Genomic DNA, 17,759 nt, shown 5'->3' with positions numbered 1-17,759 from the left:
TTGTTGTATTTTATTATATATTTTTTTATTTTATATTTTTCTCAAGCATGTCTGAATCCGCTTTCTGTTGAATGACTCGCTACCTCTGCTGGAAAACTGTTCAAGCATCAACTACTCTTTGGGTAAAAAATAAATAAATAAAACGATTTGTTTTTTTCGAAGGATAGTTTAGAACTTTCCTCCCTGATTAGTTGAGGACATGTCCCCGTGTCCTTGATCTTGGTGTCCTGCTGAAAATCTTGCCCTCCTGAACCTTATTCATTCACTTTATGTATTTAAAGGCTTCTGTGGTGTCCCCGTTTCCCTTCATATTCCCCAACTGTACATATTAAGACCCCCTTCCTCCTGATGAAGACCCCTCTATTAATAAAGATCTATATAGAGGAATCAGGACCCCCTTCCCCCTGATGAAGACCCCTCTAGTGATATAAAGATCTATATATTATTATTATTATTATACAGGATTTATATAGCGCCAACAGTTTGTGCAGCGCTTTACATCAGGGAAGACAGTACAGTCACAATACAATCAATACAGGAGGGATCAGAGGGCCCTGCTCGTTAGAGCTTACAATCTAGAAGATATAGAGGAATCAGGACCCCCTTCCCCCTGATGAAGACCCCTCTAGTGATATAAAGATCTATATAGAGTAATCAGGACCCCCTTCCCCCTGATGAAGACCTCTCTAGTGATATACGGATCTATATAGAGGAATCAGGACCTCCTTCCCCCTGATGAAGACCCCTCTAGTGATATAAAGATCTATATAGAGGAATCAGGACCTCCTTCCTCCTGCTGGTGACCCCTCTAGTGATATAAAAATCTCTAGAGGAATCTGGACCTCCTTCCTCCTGATGAAGACCTCTGATACACGCAGACCAGGAAGACCGTTTTTTATTTTCAAATGAAATGTTTTCGCACCTACAGATCTCGGTGTGACTTTTTTCTGAACGCGGTTGATCTAACCGTTTCCATTTCTTGCAGGTCATCCTTTGTGATTAATATGTTGCCGTGCCCAGCCTGGTCAGAGCGGAAGAGCTTGGGATAGCGTCGCCCTAAGGGGGAGCACAACGGAAGGGGAGGGACCGCCAAACCCAACGCCAAAGCGTTACAGCGCAACCATGTCGGTTATGACGGTGAGGAAGAAAGTGACTAGAAAATGGGAGAAATTACCGGGCAAGAACAGCTTCTGCTGCGACGGGCGCGTCATGATGGCCAGACAGAAGGGTATCTTCTACCTGACGCTCATCCTCATCATGGGGACGTGCGCGCTCTTCTTTGCCTTCGAGTAAGTGTGGGTTCTTTTTTCTGGCCTAGAATGTGCATGTGGTTTTCTGTCACTTTGAATTGAGGGTGCAACGGATCAAAAACTCACGGTTTGGATCGTTCTTTGGATCGGAGTCATGGATTGGATCATTTTTCGGTTCACCACCATATATAGTCCCCACTGTAATGTCTGTCATCTCCCCCCCACTGTAATCTCTACGTCATCTCTCCCCCACTGTAATCTCTACGTCATCTCCCCCCCACTGTAATCTCTACGTCATCTCCCCCCACTGTAATATCTGTCATCTCCCCCCCCACTGTAATATCTGTGTCATCTCCCCCCCCCCCACTGTAATATCTACGTCATCTCCCCCCCCACTGTAATATCTACGTCATCTCCCCCCCACTGTAATATCTACGTCATCTCCCCCCCACTGTAATATCTACGTCATCTCCCCCCCACTGTAATATCTACGTCATCTCCCCCCCACTGTAATATCTACGTCATCTCCCCCCCACTGTAATGTCTACGTCATCTCCCCCCCACTGTAATGTCTACGTCATCTCCCCCCCACTGTAATGTCTACGTCATCTCCCCCCCCACTGTAATGTCTACGTCATCTCCCCCCCCACTGTAATGTCTACGTCATCTCCCCCCCCACTGTAATGTCTACGTCATCTCCCCCCCCACTGTAATGTCTACGTCATCTCCCCCCCCCACTGTAATATCTGTCATCTCCCCCCCACTGTAATATCTACGTCATCTCCCCCCCACTGTAATATCTACGTCATCTCCCCCCCACTGTAATATCTACGTCATCTCCCCCCCACTGTAATATCTACGTCATCTCCCCCCCACTGTAATATCTACGTCATCTCCCCCCCACTGTAATATCTACGTCATCTCCCCCCCACTGTAATGTCTACGTCATCTCCCCCCCACTGTAATGTCTACGTCATCTCCCCCCCACTGTAATATCTGTCATCTCCCCCCCACTGTAATATCTGTCATCTCCCCCCCACTGTAATATCTGTCATCTCCCCCCCCCACTGTAATATCTGTCATCTCCCCCCCCCACTGTAATATCTGTCATCTCCCCCCCCCACTGTAATATCTGTCATCTCCCCCCCCCACTGTAATATCTGTCATCTCCCCCCCCCACTGTAATATCTGTCTCCCCCCCCCACTGTAATATCTGTCGTCTCCCCCCCCCACTGTAATATCTGTCGTCTCCCCCCCCCCACTGTAATATCTGTCTCCTCCCCCCACTGTAATATCTGTCTCCTCCCCCCACTGTAATATCTGTCTCCTCCCCCCACTGTAATATCTGTCTCCTCCCCCCACTGTAATATCTGTCTCCTCCCCCCACTGTAATATCTGTCTCCTCCCCCCACTGTAATATCTGTCTCCTCCCCCCACTGTAATGTTTACGTCTCCTCCCCCCACTGTAATGTTTACGTCACCTCCCCCCACTGTAATGTTTACGTCACCTCCCCCCACTGTAATGTTTACGTCACCTCCCCCCACTGTAATGTTTACGTCACCTCCCCCCAACTGTAATGTTTACGTCACCTCCCCCAACTGTAATGTTTACGTCACCTCCCCCCACTGTAATGTCTGTCACCTCCCCCCACTGTAATGTCTGTCACCTCCCCCCACTGTAATGTTTACGTCACCTCCCCCCCCCCCTCTGTAATGTCTACTTCATCTCCCCCCCCCCCCCCTGTAATGTCTACGTCATCTCCCCCCCCCCTGTAATGTCTATGTCATCTCCCCCCCTCTAATGTCTGTCACCACCCCCCCTCTGTAATGTCTGTCACCTCCCCCCCCTCTGTAATGTCTGTCACCTCCCCCCCTCTGTAATGTCTGTCACCTCCCCCCCCCCTCTGTAATTTCCATGTCGCCTCCCCCCCCCTCTGTAATTTCCATGTCATCTCCCCCCCACTGTAATTTCCATGTCATCTCCCCCCCACTGTAATTTCCATGTCACCTCCCCCCCCCTCTGTAATGTCTGTCACCTCCCCCCCACTGTAATGTCCAAGTCGTCTCCCTACATCTCACCTAGGCCGTTGCCACCGGGTGTACCAAGATGTCCGGCACTCCTGCGCTACACCGAAGCTGCAGCCTTTTCTATGGCCGCAATCCGCGGAATCGCGCGGTGTGTCGATCGGAACGCAGCAGCCCGTTCAGCTCACAGATCAATGATGATCCGTTGCACCCCCTACTCTGATTGTACATGTGGTTTTCTGTCGCTTTGAATGTACATGTGGTCATCTGTCAGAATGTATGAAGTGCAACTTTGGAGGGAATTTCCTGTAACTTTTACACTCTCTGGCGCTTAAGTTGCGTCAAAGTAGTGCAAGGAACCTTTTTCAAAGTTGCTACGACTTTAACCGCTTCAGCCCCGGAAGAATTTACCCCCCTTCCTGACCAGGGAATTTTTTTGGCGATTCGGCACTGCGTTGCTTTAACCGACAATTGCGCGGTCGTGCGACGTGGCTTCCAAACAAAATTGGCGTCCTTTTTTTCCCACAAATAAAGCTTTCTTTTGGTGGTGTTTGATCACCTCTGTGTTTTTTTTGTATTTTTTGCGCTATAAACAAAAATAGAGCGTCAATTTTGAAAAAAAAATAACTTTTTTACTTTTTTCTCTAATAAATATCCCCCAAAAATGTCAAAAATATATATATATTTTTTTCCTCAGTTTAGGCCGATACGTATTCTTATACATTATTTTGGTAAAAAAAAATCGCAATAAGCGTTTATCGATTGGTTTGCCAAAAGTTATAGCGTTTACAAAATAGGGGATAGTTTTCTGCTTTTTTTATTTTTTAATCGTGACTGCGAGATTACGGCGGACACTGTTTTGGGGCCATTGTCATTTTTACAAAGATTGGTGCTTTAAAAATGCTCTGATTGCTGTGTAAATGCCACTGGCAGTGAAGGGGTTAACCACTAGGTGGCGCTGAAGGGGTTAAGTGTGTCCTAGGGTTGTGTTCTAATGGTGAGGGGGAGGGGCTACCAGTGACAAGCCAGCGATCACAGGGAGCAGTAGATCAGTGTCCTGTCACTAGGCAGAACAGGGGGAATGCCTTGCTTACAAAGGCATCTCCCTGTTCTGCCTTTGCCGACCGCCATCATGGGCCCGGCTCCAGAACATCCCTTTAAATTCGCACTCACGAGGCGGGCGCATGCGCGACCACTGGGCGGCAAATTTAAAGGGACGTACAGGTACGCCCATTTGCCTGTGTGTGTCAACGTAAATCGTCGTGCGCTGGTCGGCAAGCGGTGAAGTCCCATAGATTGGAACAGGGTGACCATTGAAATCAATGGGCTGCGACTTGTCATGCGACTTTTTGTCCAAAGTCGATAAGTGTAAAAATTAAAAAAAAAACAAATACCCACTGATCCTGGCAGGATTTTTGTCAGCTGATAACGGTCAGCACTGGCAGAGCGCGGAGGAAGTTATCAGTTACATTATTTCCAGCTCTCGGTTAAAGAACATTCCGCAATACAAGCGCTGTGTATATAAAAAAAAATACTAACTCGGTCCTAACACGAGCAGGATTCAGGCCAAAACGGTGCGCAATAACGTGCTTGGCCTGAGGTGGGGGGGGGCCGTCGCTGTAGCCGAACGGCGCCGTTCGGGAATGCTCGGAAAGACGCGGAAATACCCGAGCCTTTCCGAGGTCAGCCAAGGTGTCTTCGAGCCTTTACGGCCGTTTCCGAGGCTCTCTGGCGCCCCCCCCCCCACCAACCTCTGGCCGCAAGTGGAATTGCATGCCATTGAAGTCAATGCGGAACAAATTATTTTCATTTCCATTGACTTCAATGGGGAAACTCGCTTTGATATGCAAGCGCTTTGGATCGCGAGCATTCTCCTGGAACTGATTATGTAATTCGAGGTTCCACTTTATAATGGAGAAGATGGGAGGGCGAGTTTTCTGTGGTCTTGTCCTACCTAGGGTGACAACATTGCTCCTCCTATAGATGTAGTGTAGTGAGGGTTGTCACCCCTAGGATAGGAAGTGTGTTACTAGCAGGATCAGCAGGTGAAAAGAAAGGGGGGGGTTGAATGTAGCAAACGCATTCACTAAAAGGTAATAAAAAAAAACTATAAAATGTACAAAAGCAGGAACAATGTCTTTGACAAATAACTGGCCCCTCCCACGTGTACAGTAGTCGTGCTCATCTCCCCACCACAATACTCAAATCTTTTGCAACCCTTCATCTTATCATGATGGCCACGCAGACGTGTCCCAAGATAGGTCTTCCTGTTGTGGGGGATGGGGTTGGGTTTATTAGCCCAGCTGAACCCTTTAAATCATGTTAAGCTTTCTGAACTCAGTGAGAAGAATGTTCCTTACATTGGTGGTCAGTGAGAAGAATGTCCCTTACATTGGTGATCAGTGGGAAGAATGTTCCTTACATTGGTGATCAGTGGGAAGAATGTCCCTTACATTGGTGATCAGTGAGAAGAATGTCCCTTACATTGGTGATCAGTGAGAAGAATGTCCCTTACATTGGTGATCAGTGAGAAGAATGTCCCTTACATTGGTGATCAGTGAGAAGAATGTCCCTTACATTGGTGATCAGTGAGAAGAATGCTCCTTACATTGGTGATCAGTGGGAAGAATGTCCCTTACATTGGTGATCAGTGGGAAGAATGTTCCTTACATTGGTGATCAGTGGGAAGAATGTCCCTTACATTGGTGATCAGTGAGAAGAATGTTCCTTACATTGGTGATCAGTGAGAAGAATGTCCCTTACATTGGTGATCAGTGAGAAGAATGTTCCTTACATTGGTGATCAGTGAGAAGAATGTCCCTTACATTGGTGATCAGTGGGAAGAATGTCCCTTACATTGGTGATCAGTGGGAAGAATGTTCCTTACATTGGTGATCAGTGAGAAGAATGTTCCTTACATTGGTGATCAGTGGGAAGAATGTTCCTTACATTGGTGATCAGTGAGAAGAATGTTCCTTACATTGGTGATCAGTGAGAAGAATGTTCCTTACATTGGTGATCAGTGAGAAGAATGTTCCTTACATTGGTGATCAGTGAGAAGAATGTCCCTTACATTGGTGATCAGTGAGAAGAATGTCCCTTACATTGGTGATCAGTGGAAAGAATGTCCCTTACATTGGTGATCAGTGGGAAGAATGTCCCTTACATTGGTGATCAGTGGGAAGAATGTCCCTTACATTGGTGATCAGTGGGAAGAATGTCCCTTACATTGGTGATCAGTGGGAAGAATGTCCTTTACATTGGTGATCAGTGAGAAGAATGTTCCTTACATTGGTGATCAGTGGGAAGAATGTTCCTTACATTGGTGATCAGTGGGAAGAATGTCCCTTACATTGGTGATCAGTGGGAAGAATGTCCCTTACATTGATCAGTGAGAAGAATGTCCCTTACATTGGTGATCAGTGAGAAGAATGTCCCTTACATTGGTGATCAGTGAGAAGAATGTCCCTGTCGTATTAGAAATGTTCAAATCAACAATCAGATAGTCAAGCTGAAATATTGCTACACGTGCAAAATCTTCAGGCCTCCTCGAGCGTCGCACTGCAGTATATGTGATAACTGTGTGGGTGAGTGACTAGAAACCGCTGTACCCAAATGCAATGTTGGGTATACAATGTATCCAAATGGGACTGTTGGGTATACAATGTACCAAAAATAGAATGTTCGGTCTACAATGTACCCAAATGGACATGTTAGGTGTATTATGTACACAGTTTAGAATGTTGGGTCTAGTTGACCGAAAGAGGAGTGTTGGGTCTAGTTGACCGAAAGAGGAGTGTTGGGTCTAGTTGACCGAAAGAGGAGTGTTGGGTCTAGTTGACCAAAATAGGAATGTTGGGTCTAGTTGACCAAAATAGGAGTGTTGGGTCTAGTTGACCAAAATAGGAGTGTTGGGTCTAGTTGACCGAAAGAGGAGTGTTGGGTCTAGTTGACCGAAAGAGGAGTGTTGGGTCTAGTTGACCAAAAGAGGAGTGTTGGGTCAACAATGTACCCAAATGGGAAGGTTGTGTACGCAGGTTACTCAGTTGGGAGGGTTGAGTGCACAGGGTTGGGTATACAATGTACCAAAAATGGACGTGTTGGATGTATGTACACAGATGAGAATGTTGGGTCTACAGTTTAGATTTTTTTTTTTTTTTTTTTCCTCCTGTAATCTATGTTTGTGTTCGGTGTCTCCGCAGAGCGTTTTGACCATCATTGTCCATGGGTGGGGAACTGCGTTGGAAAGAGGAATTACCGATACTTCTACCTCTTCATCCTGTCCTTGTCCCTTCTGACAATCTACATATTCGCCTTCAACATCGTCTATGTCGTCCTCGGTGAGTCCCTCCACCTCCTTCCACTTCAATTTTTTTGTTACAGCAGAATGCGGCCTCCACGTGCAAATGGTTATTTAGAATTCGGCCATGTTTGCGTATTAGTGATGTCTGTTCTGTGCAGTAAATGGATCAGATGAATATTAAAAAGGGGCCAGGTGGGCGTGTCGGGTATACAGAAACTTTCCAATGGGAGCACTAGCTTCTTCTTTTTTTTTTTTTTTTTAATGGAGAGGTATTGGAACCCCTGTCAGGTTTGTACTTCGGTCCATGTCCCTGTTTTGGGAAATTCACCCACTCTTTTTACAATATACCCAGATGGGAATGTTGGGTATTCAGTTCACCCAGATGGGAGTGTTATATAATGTACCCTCACGGGTATGTTGGGTATACTGTGCGCCCAGGTGGGCATACTGTGTGCCCAGTTGGGCATGTTGGGTATACCGTGCACCCAGGTGGGAAGGTTGGGTCTGCCGTGCGCCCAGATGGGAAGGTTGGGTCTGCCGTGCGCCCAGATGGGAAGGTTGGGTCTGCCGTGCGCCCAGATGGGAAGGTTGGGTCTACCGTGCGCCCAGATGGGAAGGTTGGGTCTACCGTGCGCCCAGATGGGAAGGTTGGGTCTACCGTGCGTCCAGATGGGAAGGTTGGGTCTACCGTGCGCCCAGATGGGAAGGTTGGGTCTACCGTGCGCCCAGATGGGAAGGTTGGGTCTACCGTGCGCCCAGATGGGAAGGTTGGGTCTGCCGTGCGCCCAGATGGGAAGGTTGGGTCTGCCGTGCGCCCAGATGGGAAGGTTGGGTCTGCCGTGCGCCCAGATGGGAAGGTTGGGTCGGCCGTGCGCCCAGATGGGAAGGTTGGGTCTGCCGTGCGCCCAGATGGGAAGGTTGGGTCTGCCGTGCGCCCAGATGGGAAGGTTGGGTCTGCCGTGCGCCCAGATGGGAAGGTTGGGTCTGCCGTGCGCCCAGATGGGAAGGTTGGGTCGGCCGTGCGCCCAGATGGGAATGTGTGTCTTTGCTGTCCGGGGAAACTCTCATGTGTACGGATGTGTTGCTGGGCCGTCGGCACCCAAAGCTCTGCTAGATATCTGTGCGCCGGGGTGCCACAAAGGGCAGTAGGGGCCCCCGGCATTATTTTCACCTAGGCGAGAAATGTGGAAGGTGTTGCTTTGTAGGCTTCATCTTTAAATCTGACCAGAGCAAACCTTTCTCTACCTGGAGGTGCTTTATCCATTAGAGGTGGGCGTGGTCTTCAGGTCATTGAGGTCCTTTTTATATCTGTATCTTCAAGAGATGATTCTGTTTTTATAATCCTTATGTGTCATTTTGTTATCTCAGTTTGGATTCATTGAATGAGTTTACCAACAAAATGTAAATATTGCATAATATACAGCCTCATGCTACACACCTAAGCTCCATTTCATGCTGAATAAACTAAAATTTGAATGTATCTTAAATAGAAAACCATCTTTTCAATAGATGATTACTCCAGATGCATCTTATTAAAAATATGTTTCACAAAAAGCAAAAACAAAATCTATTTTAAATTTAATTATTTTTTTTTAAATCATACGAAATTGAAATTTTTTGAAATGCCCAAAACTGATTTTTTTTTTTAACCATACAGAAAAATAATGTACAGATGCTTTAAAATTTACAGATCAACAGTTGATATATATATATATATATATATATATCAATTTTTTTTTAATTAAAATATTTAAAACGGGACAAGATTAAAAAATATGTGTATAGATAGAATAATAAAATTAATGATATCTATTTTTATATATATATATATATATATATATATATATATATATATATATATATATATATATATATATATATATATATATATATATATATATATATATATATATATATATATATATATATTCAAAAAAAATAGATATAATGGGCCGGATGCTACCCTTTGCTTGCTTTTTTTCCAGTTCATTGAGCATTATTCCCCCCACTGTAAAAAATTGTAAGACACTATTCCCCCCACTGACACCAATGATGGGACACTATTCCTCCCACTGACACCAATGATGGGGGACACTATTCCTCCCACTGACCACCAATGTAACGGGGGCATTCTTCTCACAGGCCATCAATGGAATGGGGGGAATTCTTCCCAACAATCATCAATGGAATGGGGGGCATTCTTCCCAACAACCATTAATGGAATGGGGGGCATTCTTCCCAACAACCATTAACGGAATGGGGGGCATTCTTCCCACTGGCTATCAATGTAATGGGAGGGCATTTCCACATCTCCATGGTGGTAGAGCTTTTCTTCCCACTGACCACCAGTGTAATGGGCATTCTTCCCATTGGCCAGCAATAAAATGGGGGTGTTTTTTCCCTCTGACTATTAATGTAATGGGGGTTTTCTTCCCACTGACCCCCAAGGGGAATTCTTCCCACTCATTTTCAAATAATTTTTTAGCAGGTTTTCTTAAGACTTTGAAAATTATTTCAAGGGTTCCTCTTGGGTTAGAAGGTTGAGAGGGGCCAATTCACACTCGTCGGTTACATCCATCAACCTGGTAGTAGTTGCCTTGTGTTCCCTGTACAGTGGTAATTCTCTGATAACCATTCCTCTCTTTATCCTCTGCAGATTAAAGGGTCTTGGACAGGTAAAAACCGTGTGCAGAACCCGTACAGTTATGGCAACCTTATGAAGAACTGCTGCGAAGTGTTGTGTGGTCCTGTTCAGCCCAGGTATGGCGGCAGCACTCTACTTTTAATAGTCGACAGTGGAAAAGTAACTTTTCAGTTCCTATAGCAGAATGCACATTGTCTGGACACTGCAGGGAATTTAATTCTTCAGTCTCTGGTGCAATGTTTTACTTCATCCAAAGTGGTGAATCTGCAGCTCGGCCAATGCGGCGTCTTAGCAGCTGCCTGCCAAAAAAGTGGCACGCTAAAAACGCTGAGTTAGAAAAGGCTGAGTCCCTCATTCTGGATGCAGCAGGGCTGAGGGGATTTCAAGTCACATTGAAAAATATTCAAATCTAATAAAAAGGTACACTACACTATATGACGAAATATAGGTGGACCCCTAACCATCACACCTACTATATGGACAAAAATAGGTGGACCCCCTAACCATCGCACCTACTACATGGCCTAAAGTAGGTGGACCCCTAACCATCACACCTACTATATAGCCCAAAAAATAGGTGGACCCCCTGACCATCACACCTATATGGCCAAAAATAGGTGGACCCCTAACCTCACACCTACTATAAAGCCAAAAAATAGATTGACCCCCTAACCATCACACCTATACAGCCAAAAATTGGCGGACCTCCTAACCATCACACCTACTGTATAGCCAAAAATAGGTGGACCCCTAACCATCACACCTACTATATAGCCAAAAATAGATGGACCCCCTAACCATCACACCTATATGGCCAAAAATTGGCGGATCTCTAACCTCACACCTACTATATAGCCAAAAAATAGATGGACCCCTAACCATCACACCTACTATATAGCCAAAAATAGATGGACCCCCTGACCATCACACCTATATGGCCAAAAATAGGTGGACCCCCTAAACATCGCACCTACTATATGGCCTAAAATAGGAGGACCCCCTAACCATCACACCTATGTGGCCAAAAATAGGTGGACCCCTAGCAATCACACCTACCATATGAACAAATGGGTAGACCCCAGACCATCACACTTACTATATAGCCAAAAATAGGTGGACCTTCACTATATTGCCAAAAGTATTGAGACGCCTGCCTTTATACGCACATGAACTTTAATGGCATCCCAGTCTTAGTCTGTAGGGTTCAATATTGAGTTGGCTCCGCCCTTTACAGCTATAACAGCTTCAACTCCTCTGGAAAGGCCGTCCACAAGGTTTAGGAATGTCTCTTTGGGAATGTTTGACCATTCTTCCAGAAGGGCATTTGTGAGTTCAGTTGCTCCACCTCACTTTCTTATCCATGTCTTTATGGATCTTCCTTTGTGCACTGGTCCAAATCATTTGGTGGAGGGGGTGATTATGGTGTGGGGGAAGGGGGGATTATGGTGTGAGGTTGTTTTTTAGGGGTTGGGCTTGGCCCCTTAGTTCCAGTGAAGGGAACACTTAAGGCGTCGGCGTACTAAGAAATTTTGTACAATTCCGTGCTCTCAACTTTGTGGAAACAGTTGACCCCTTCCTGTTGGTATGGTATTTTGATGCCTTAAGACAGGCATCCTCAAACTACGGCCCTCCAGCTGTTGCGAAACGACACATCCCAAGAGGCATTGTAAAACTCTGACATTCACAGACATGACAGGGCATGATGGGAATTGTAGTTCCTGAACACCTGGAGGGCCATAGTTTGAAGACCCATGCCTTAAGAGAAAGAGACTCCTGAAAAACAACCCCCCTCCACCAAATGGTTTGGACCAGTGCACAAAGCAAGGTCCATAAAGACATGGATGAGCGAGTCCTGACCTCAACCTGATAGAGAACACCTTTGGGATGAATTTGAGCAGAGACGACGAGCCAGGCCTTCTCATCCAACATAAGGTTTGGCCTTGTTCTTAAAATTGGAGAGAGCTTTTATTTTTCTGCAACTTAGTTTTATATATATTTATATATTGGTACATGCCTTTTAAAATGGCCTTTTATTGAGGATGATGAATGTTGTCCCCCCCGTTGTCTCTTTGTAGTGTGCTGGACCGACGAGGAATATTACAGGAGCCTCTAAGTCTTCCAGGGCAGTCGGAAAACGGAGCCCCGCTGCAAGATTCCGTAAGTTGGTCCAAAACTGTTTAGAAATTCCAAACCGCCTCCTAGAAATCTTATTGCTGAACGGTCTCTTGTCGGTATGATATCATATTTTCCACTGAGGTTTTCTAATCATCTCAGATGAATGTATTCTGGAAATGGTTACATCACTTCTGTTCTATGCCCTATGTCTTATGTCTTCTCTCTGTCTTTCGAGGCCCCCTCTGTCTTTCGAGGCCCCCTCTGTCTTTCGAGGCCCCCTCTGTCTTTCGAGGCCCCCTCTGTCTTTGGGGGCCCCCTCTGTCTTTGGGGGCCCCCTCTGTCTTTGGAGGCCCCCCTCTGTCTTTGGAGGCCCCCCTCTGTCTTTGGAGGCCCCCCTCTGTCTTTGGAGGCCCCCCTCTGTCTTTGGAGGCCCCCCTCTGTCTTCGACTGACCTTTTACTCTTCAGCCCACCATATCCTCCTTTATGCCATCCTAGATTGTAAGCTCTTTCACCTCTTGTACCCTCCCTCATACTCTAATGAATTGTAAGCCCTTTCACCTCTTGTACCCTCCCTCATACTCTAATGAATTGTAAGCCCTTTCACCTCTTGTACCCTCCCTCATACTCTAATGAATTGTAAGCCCTTTTTCACTATTTGTATCATCCCTTATATTGGGGAGGGCTCCGTTCCTTCTCGCCGACCACGGGCCATGGGTGCTCCGTTCCTTCCCGCCGACCACGGGCCATGGGGGCTCCGTTCCTTCCTGCCGACCACGGGCCATGGGGGGGTGCCATTCCCCCCACGGGTCATGGGGGGTTGCCATTCCTCCCACGGGTCATGGGGGCGCCACTCCTCCCACTGACCTCCAAACATGAGGCCATGTTTATTCTCACTCATGGTGAGTCTGGATTGTTTTCTATCCCCACTGGCCACAATCTGGTCCCCCCCCTAAAGTCTTAAGGACAGTAAACTGGCCCCCTGTAATAGAACTTTTCTTTCTTTTAACCCCAAGTTGTCTTTTTTTTTTTTATTGCCGGCAGGTGGCCGCCGTCCCGCTGATGCCAACAGAAGCCGAGCAGACCGAGCCTCCCGTGGGACCAACGGAGCCCAACGCCGTCGAAATGACTGTTCAAATCCCCAAAGACCCCGAAGGAAGTCCGGACAAAGAAAAGTAGACGCTCCTGAAAGGTTTCCTCTGTGAAAACTGGGTGGGAAAAAAAGTCGCCTGTCGCATTTTGTTGCAACGACGGTGAAAAAGCGACAGATTTTTTTTTTTTTTTTTTTAGTATTTTGCTTGTGTTCATCATGGAGGTGATTTTTTATTTTTGTCTTGCGAGATGAAGAATTTTATCCTTTATCGGTATAGAGAAGAGCGCTCAACGAAAAATAAGACTAAAGGTGCTAGCCTCGGAAAAAATAAAATAATCTAATGCCAATGACTCAACCCTTGGAGAGCGCTACAAAAAAATACGAGAGGCCAGCCCGGCTGGGCCCCTAGTGTAGTGTCTTGTTTTTTTTTTCTTAGTTTTTTTTTTTTTTTGGTTTTCTTCTGTTCGGGAGCTGGTTCTTCGGACTTCTTTTTACACTCGTATTATTATGCATTTTTCCCCCGATCGACCGTGAGAAGCTTGTTGGCAGTCTATCCGTCCGACCAACGCTTGCACTGCAGGAGGATATAACTGGTCCGTCAGTCGGGGTAACGACAACGTGTCATATAACTGGCACCTTAATCCAAAAAAATATGCATTTCTTTTTATTTAAAATTGCCATGCCTAAAAAAATAATGTAAAAAAAAAAAAAAAAAAACACTACGAAGTGGCCGGAAGGACAAACACATTTCTGGCCTGGAACTTTTTTTTTTTTTCTCACGGATGTCAAAGCAAGTTGTTCTAATGGTGACCATGTGTACTCGTCTTCTACAAGTCTATCTTTGGGGCAAACCGTATTATTTGGACCTTCCAAAGTTGCACTCCTCCTACCCCCAGCCCCTCCCCCACTTTATATCCCAAAATCCTGAAAATAGATGTTAGTTCTTTGTGCTGTGAATCCATTTTATTCCATATTCAGCTCGTCCATTATCAAGATGTAGGTTTCTGTGGTCTTGCAGATCTCTGTAGATAGAAGTTGGGCCGGTAGCACCCTGACGACCTTATTTTTTATTTTCGTTTTCCCCTTTTTTGGGGCATTTTGGATCACTTTCCTCCTGAAGATCGGAAAAAAATGTATTGCTGCTCCAGTTTTGTATTCCTTGTTTTAAGACTGTGTAGGGTGTTTAATTTTTTTTTTGTTTTTTTTTAATAATTTATTGATTGTTCATAAAGTGTTTTTCTATTTAATTCATTTTAATGATTACCCAGTAGTTGTAAACTGGACCCTGAAAAAAAGTGTTGCTACATTGTATTGTTTGCACCTTCTTTTGATATTTTTATTTTTTTCCTTCTTGGATTGAGAAATAAAGAATGATTTTTAATTTCTGGGAGAGTTAAAATTTCTCCCATTAGTCCTATATAAGAATATGGCTCAGTTGAGTAAAAGTTGAGGTTTGTTTGTTCCTATTTTTTTTTTTTTTTTTTTTTTTTTTTTAATATGTGTTTGTTTATTTATTTTTATTATGTTCTTTTTTTGTTTTTTTCTATTTATTTTTTAGGGATGGATAAACAGTCGAGTTTGACTGAACTTGATGTGAAAAAATAGTACAAATTTATGTTGGTGGTACTTACAAATTCTATGAACAATTTATTGATTGTTCATGAAGTGTTTTCTATTTAATTCATTTTAATGATTACCCGGTAGTTTACAACTGGACCCTGAAAAAATAAAGCGTTGCTACATTGTATTGTTTGCACCTTCTTTTGATATTTTTATTTTATTTTTTTCCTTCTTGGATTGAGAAATTAAAAAATGATTATTAATTTCTGGCAGAGTTCAAATTTCTCCCAGTAGTCCTATATAAGAATATGGTTCAGTTGAGTAAAAGTTGAGGTTTGTTTGTTTTTTTTATTTATTATGCATTGTTTTTATTATGTTTGAGGGATGGATAACCAGTCGAGCTTGACTGAACTTGATGTGAATTTTTTTAAAAAATTTATGTGGGTGGTACTCTTAATTTTTTTTTTTTTTTTTAACCCTGGCATGATTGCTCATCTTTGACTTTATATGTCTAAAGCCTTCAAGACTGTGGACTCAAGTTTGACCTGAAATATTATAGTAATTTGTATTATCTATAGATCATTTTTTAGATTATTATCCCCCCCCCCTTGTTTGTTTTTAGTACAAATGAAAAAAAAAAAAAAGTGCTTGTTACAAATTCTATGAACAATTTATTGATTGTTCATGAAGTGTTTTTCTATTTAATTCATTTTAATGCCTACCCGGTAGTTGTAGACTGGACCCTGAAAACAAGTGTTGCTACATTGTATTGTTTGCACCCTCTTGTGATATTTTTTATTTTCCTTCTTGGATTCCCAGAAATAAAGAATGATTCTTTATTTCTGGGAGAGTTTAAATTTCTCACAGTAGTCCTATATACGAATATGGTTCAGTTGAGTAAAAGTTGAGGTTGGTTTGTTCCTTTTTTTTTAGTATGCATTTGTTTATTTTTATTATGTTCTTTTTTTTGTTTTGTTTGTTTTTTTCTATTTATTTTTTAGGGATGGATAAACAGTCGAGCTTGACTGAACTTGATGTGAATATATTGTAAACATGAATACATGGTGGTACTCTTAGTTGTTGTTGTTGTTGTTGTTGTTGTTGTTGTTGTTGTGTTTTTTTTTTTTTTTTTTTTTAAAGAGTACCACCAACATTCATTGTTACAATTTTTTTTTCTTTTTTTCACATCAAGTTCAGTCAAGCTCGAATGTTTATCCATCCCTACAAAAAAAAAAAAAGTCAAGCTTGACTGAACTTGATGTGAAAAAAATGTAAAAATTAATGTTGGTGGTACTATTTTTTTTTTACCCCGGCATGATGGTTCATTTATTACTTTTATATATGTTGGTCGAAAGCCTTTAAAGACTCATATTTGACCTAAAATATTACAGTAATTTGTATTATCTAATGATAGACATTTTTGGACATGTAGTATGATAGATTATTTTTTTTTTTCCATTTATTTGTACTAAAAACAATGTGCTTCTTACAAATTCTATGAACAATTTTTTGATTGTTCATGAAGTGTTTTCTATTTAATTCATTTTAATATAATTACCCAGTAGTTGTAGACTGGACCCTGTAAAAAAAAGTGTTGCTACATTGTATTGTTTGCACTTTTTTTTTTATTTATTTTTTCTTGGATTGAGAAATAAAGAATGCATTTTTGAATTTTGAGGAGAGTTAAAATTTCTCCCAGTAGGCCCATATAAGGATATGGCTCCGTTCAGTTGAGTAAAAGTTGAGGTTTGTTTATTCCCTTTTTTCTTTTTTGGTTTTATTATGTTTTTTTATGTAATTTTTTTTATTGTGTGTGTGTGTGTTGTTTTTGGTGTTTTTTTTTTTTTAGGGATGGATAAAAAGTCGAGCTTGACTGAACTTGATGTGAAAAAATAGTAAAAATTTATGTTGGTGGTACTTTTTTTTTGTTTTTTTGTTTTAACCCTGGCATGATGGCTCATTTTTTACTTTATATGTATGTCAAAGGCCTTGAAGACTGTGGACTCGTCTTTGACCTAAAATATTATAGTAATTTGTATTATCTATAGATTTTTGGACCTATAAGGTGATGGATTATGATCCCATTTAGTTTTTTTTGCTTGTTTTTTCATTCATTTTTTACTTAAAAAAAATATACTTCTTACAAATTCTATGAACAATTTATTGATTGTTCATGAAGTGTTTTCTATTTAATTCATTTTAATGATTACCCGGTAGTTTACAACTGGACCCTGAAAAAAAAAGTGTTGCTACATTGTATTGTTTGCACCTTCTTTTGATATTTTAATTTTATTTTTTTCCTTCTTGGATTGAGAAATTCAAAAATGATTTTTAATTTCTGGGAGAGTTCAAATTTCTCCCAGTAGTCCTATATGGCTCAGTTGAGTAAAAGTTGAGGTTTGTTTTCTTTTTTTTTTTTTTTATTATGCATTGGTTTTATTATGTTTTAGGGATGGATAACCAGTCGAGCTTGACTGAACTTGATGTGAAAATGTTTTAAAAATGTATGTGGGTGGTACTCTTAATTTTTTTTTAAACCCTGGCTATCAAAAAAAAAAATCTTTGACTTTATATGTCGAAAGCCTTCAAGACTGTGGACTCATGTTTGACCTGAAATATTATAGTAATTTGTATTATCTATAGATCATTTTTTAGATTATTACCCCCCCCCTTTTTTTTTTTTATTCATTTGTACTAAAAACAATGTGCTTCTTACAAATTCTATGATTTATTTATTGATTGTTCATGATTAATGATTGTTTTGTTTAATG

General features: G+C 42.6%; 1 protein-coding gene across 1 annotated transcript; it reads left to right on the top strand.

Annotated features, from left to right (window-relative positions):
- The first annotated feature begins 879 nt into the window (after positions 1-879).
- On the top strand, positions 880-14,071 carry LOC120914622 (palmitoyltransferase ZDHHC9-like). The gene is made up of 7 exons (XM_040325305.1): positions 880-1,289; positions 6,732-6,862; positions 7,478-7,615; positions 8,068-8,585; positions 10,235-10,338; positions 12,298-12,379; positions 13,380-14,071. Exons 1-7 carry the CDS (start codon positions 1,123-1,125, stop codon positions 13,512-13,514), a joined length of 1,275 nt encoding a protein of 424 aa, XP_040181239.1. The 5' UTR covers positions 880-1,122; the 3' UTR covers positions 13,515-14,071.
- Positions 14,072-17,759: the final 3,688 nt, after the last annotated feature.

This window comes from Rana temporaria, chromosome 9 (genome assembly GCF_905171775.1).
Source record: "Rana temporaria chromosome 9, aRanTem1.1, whole genome shotgun sequence".
NCBI classification, from domain to species: domain Eukaryota; kingdom Metazoa; phylum Chordata; class Amphibia; order Anura; family Ranidae; genus Rana; species Rana temporaria.
This window is presented reverse-complemented; position numbering and strand designations above follow the sequence as displayed.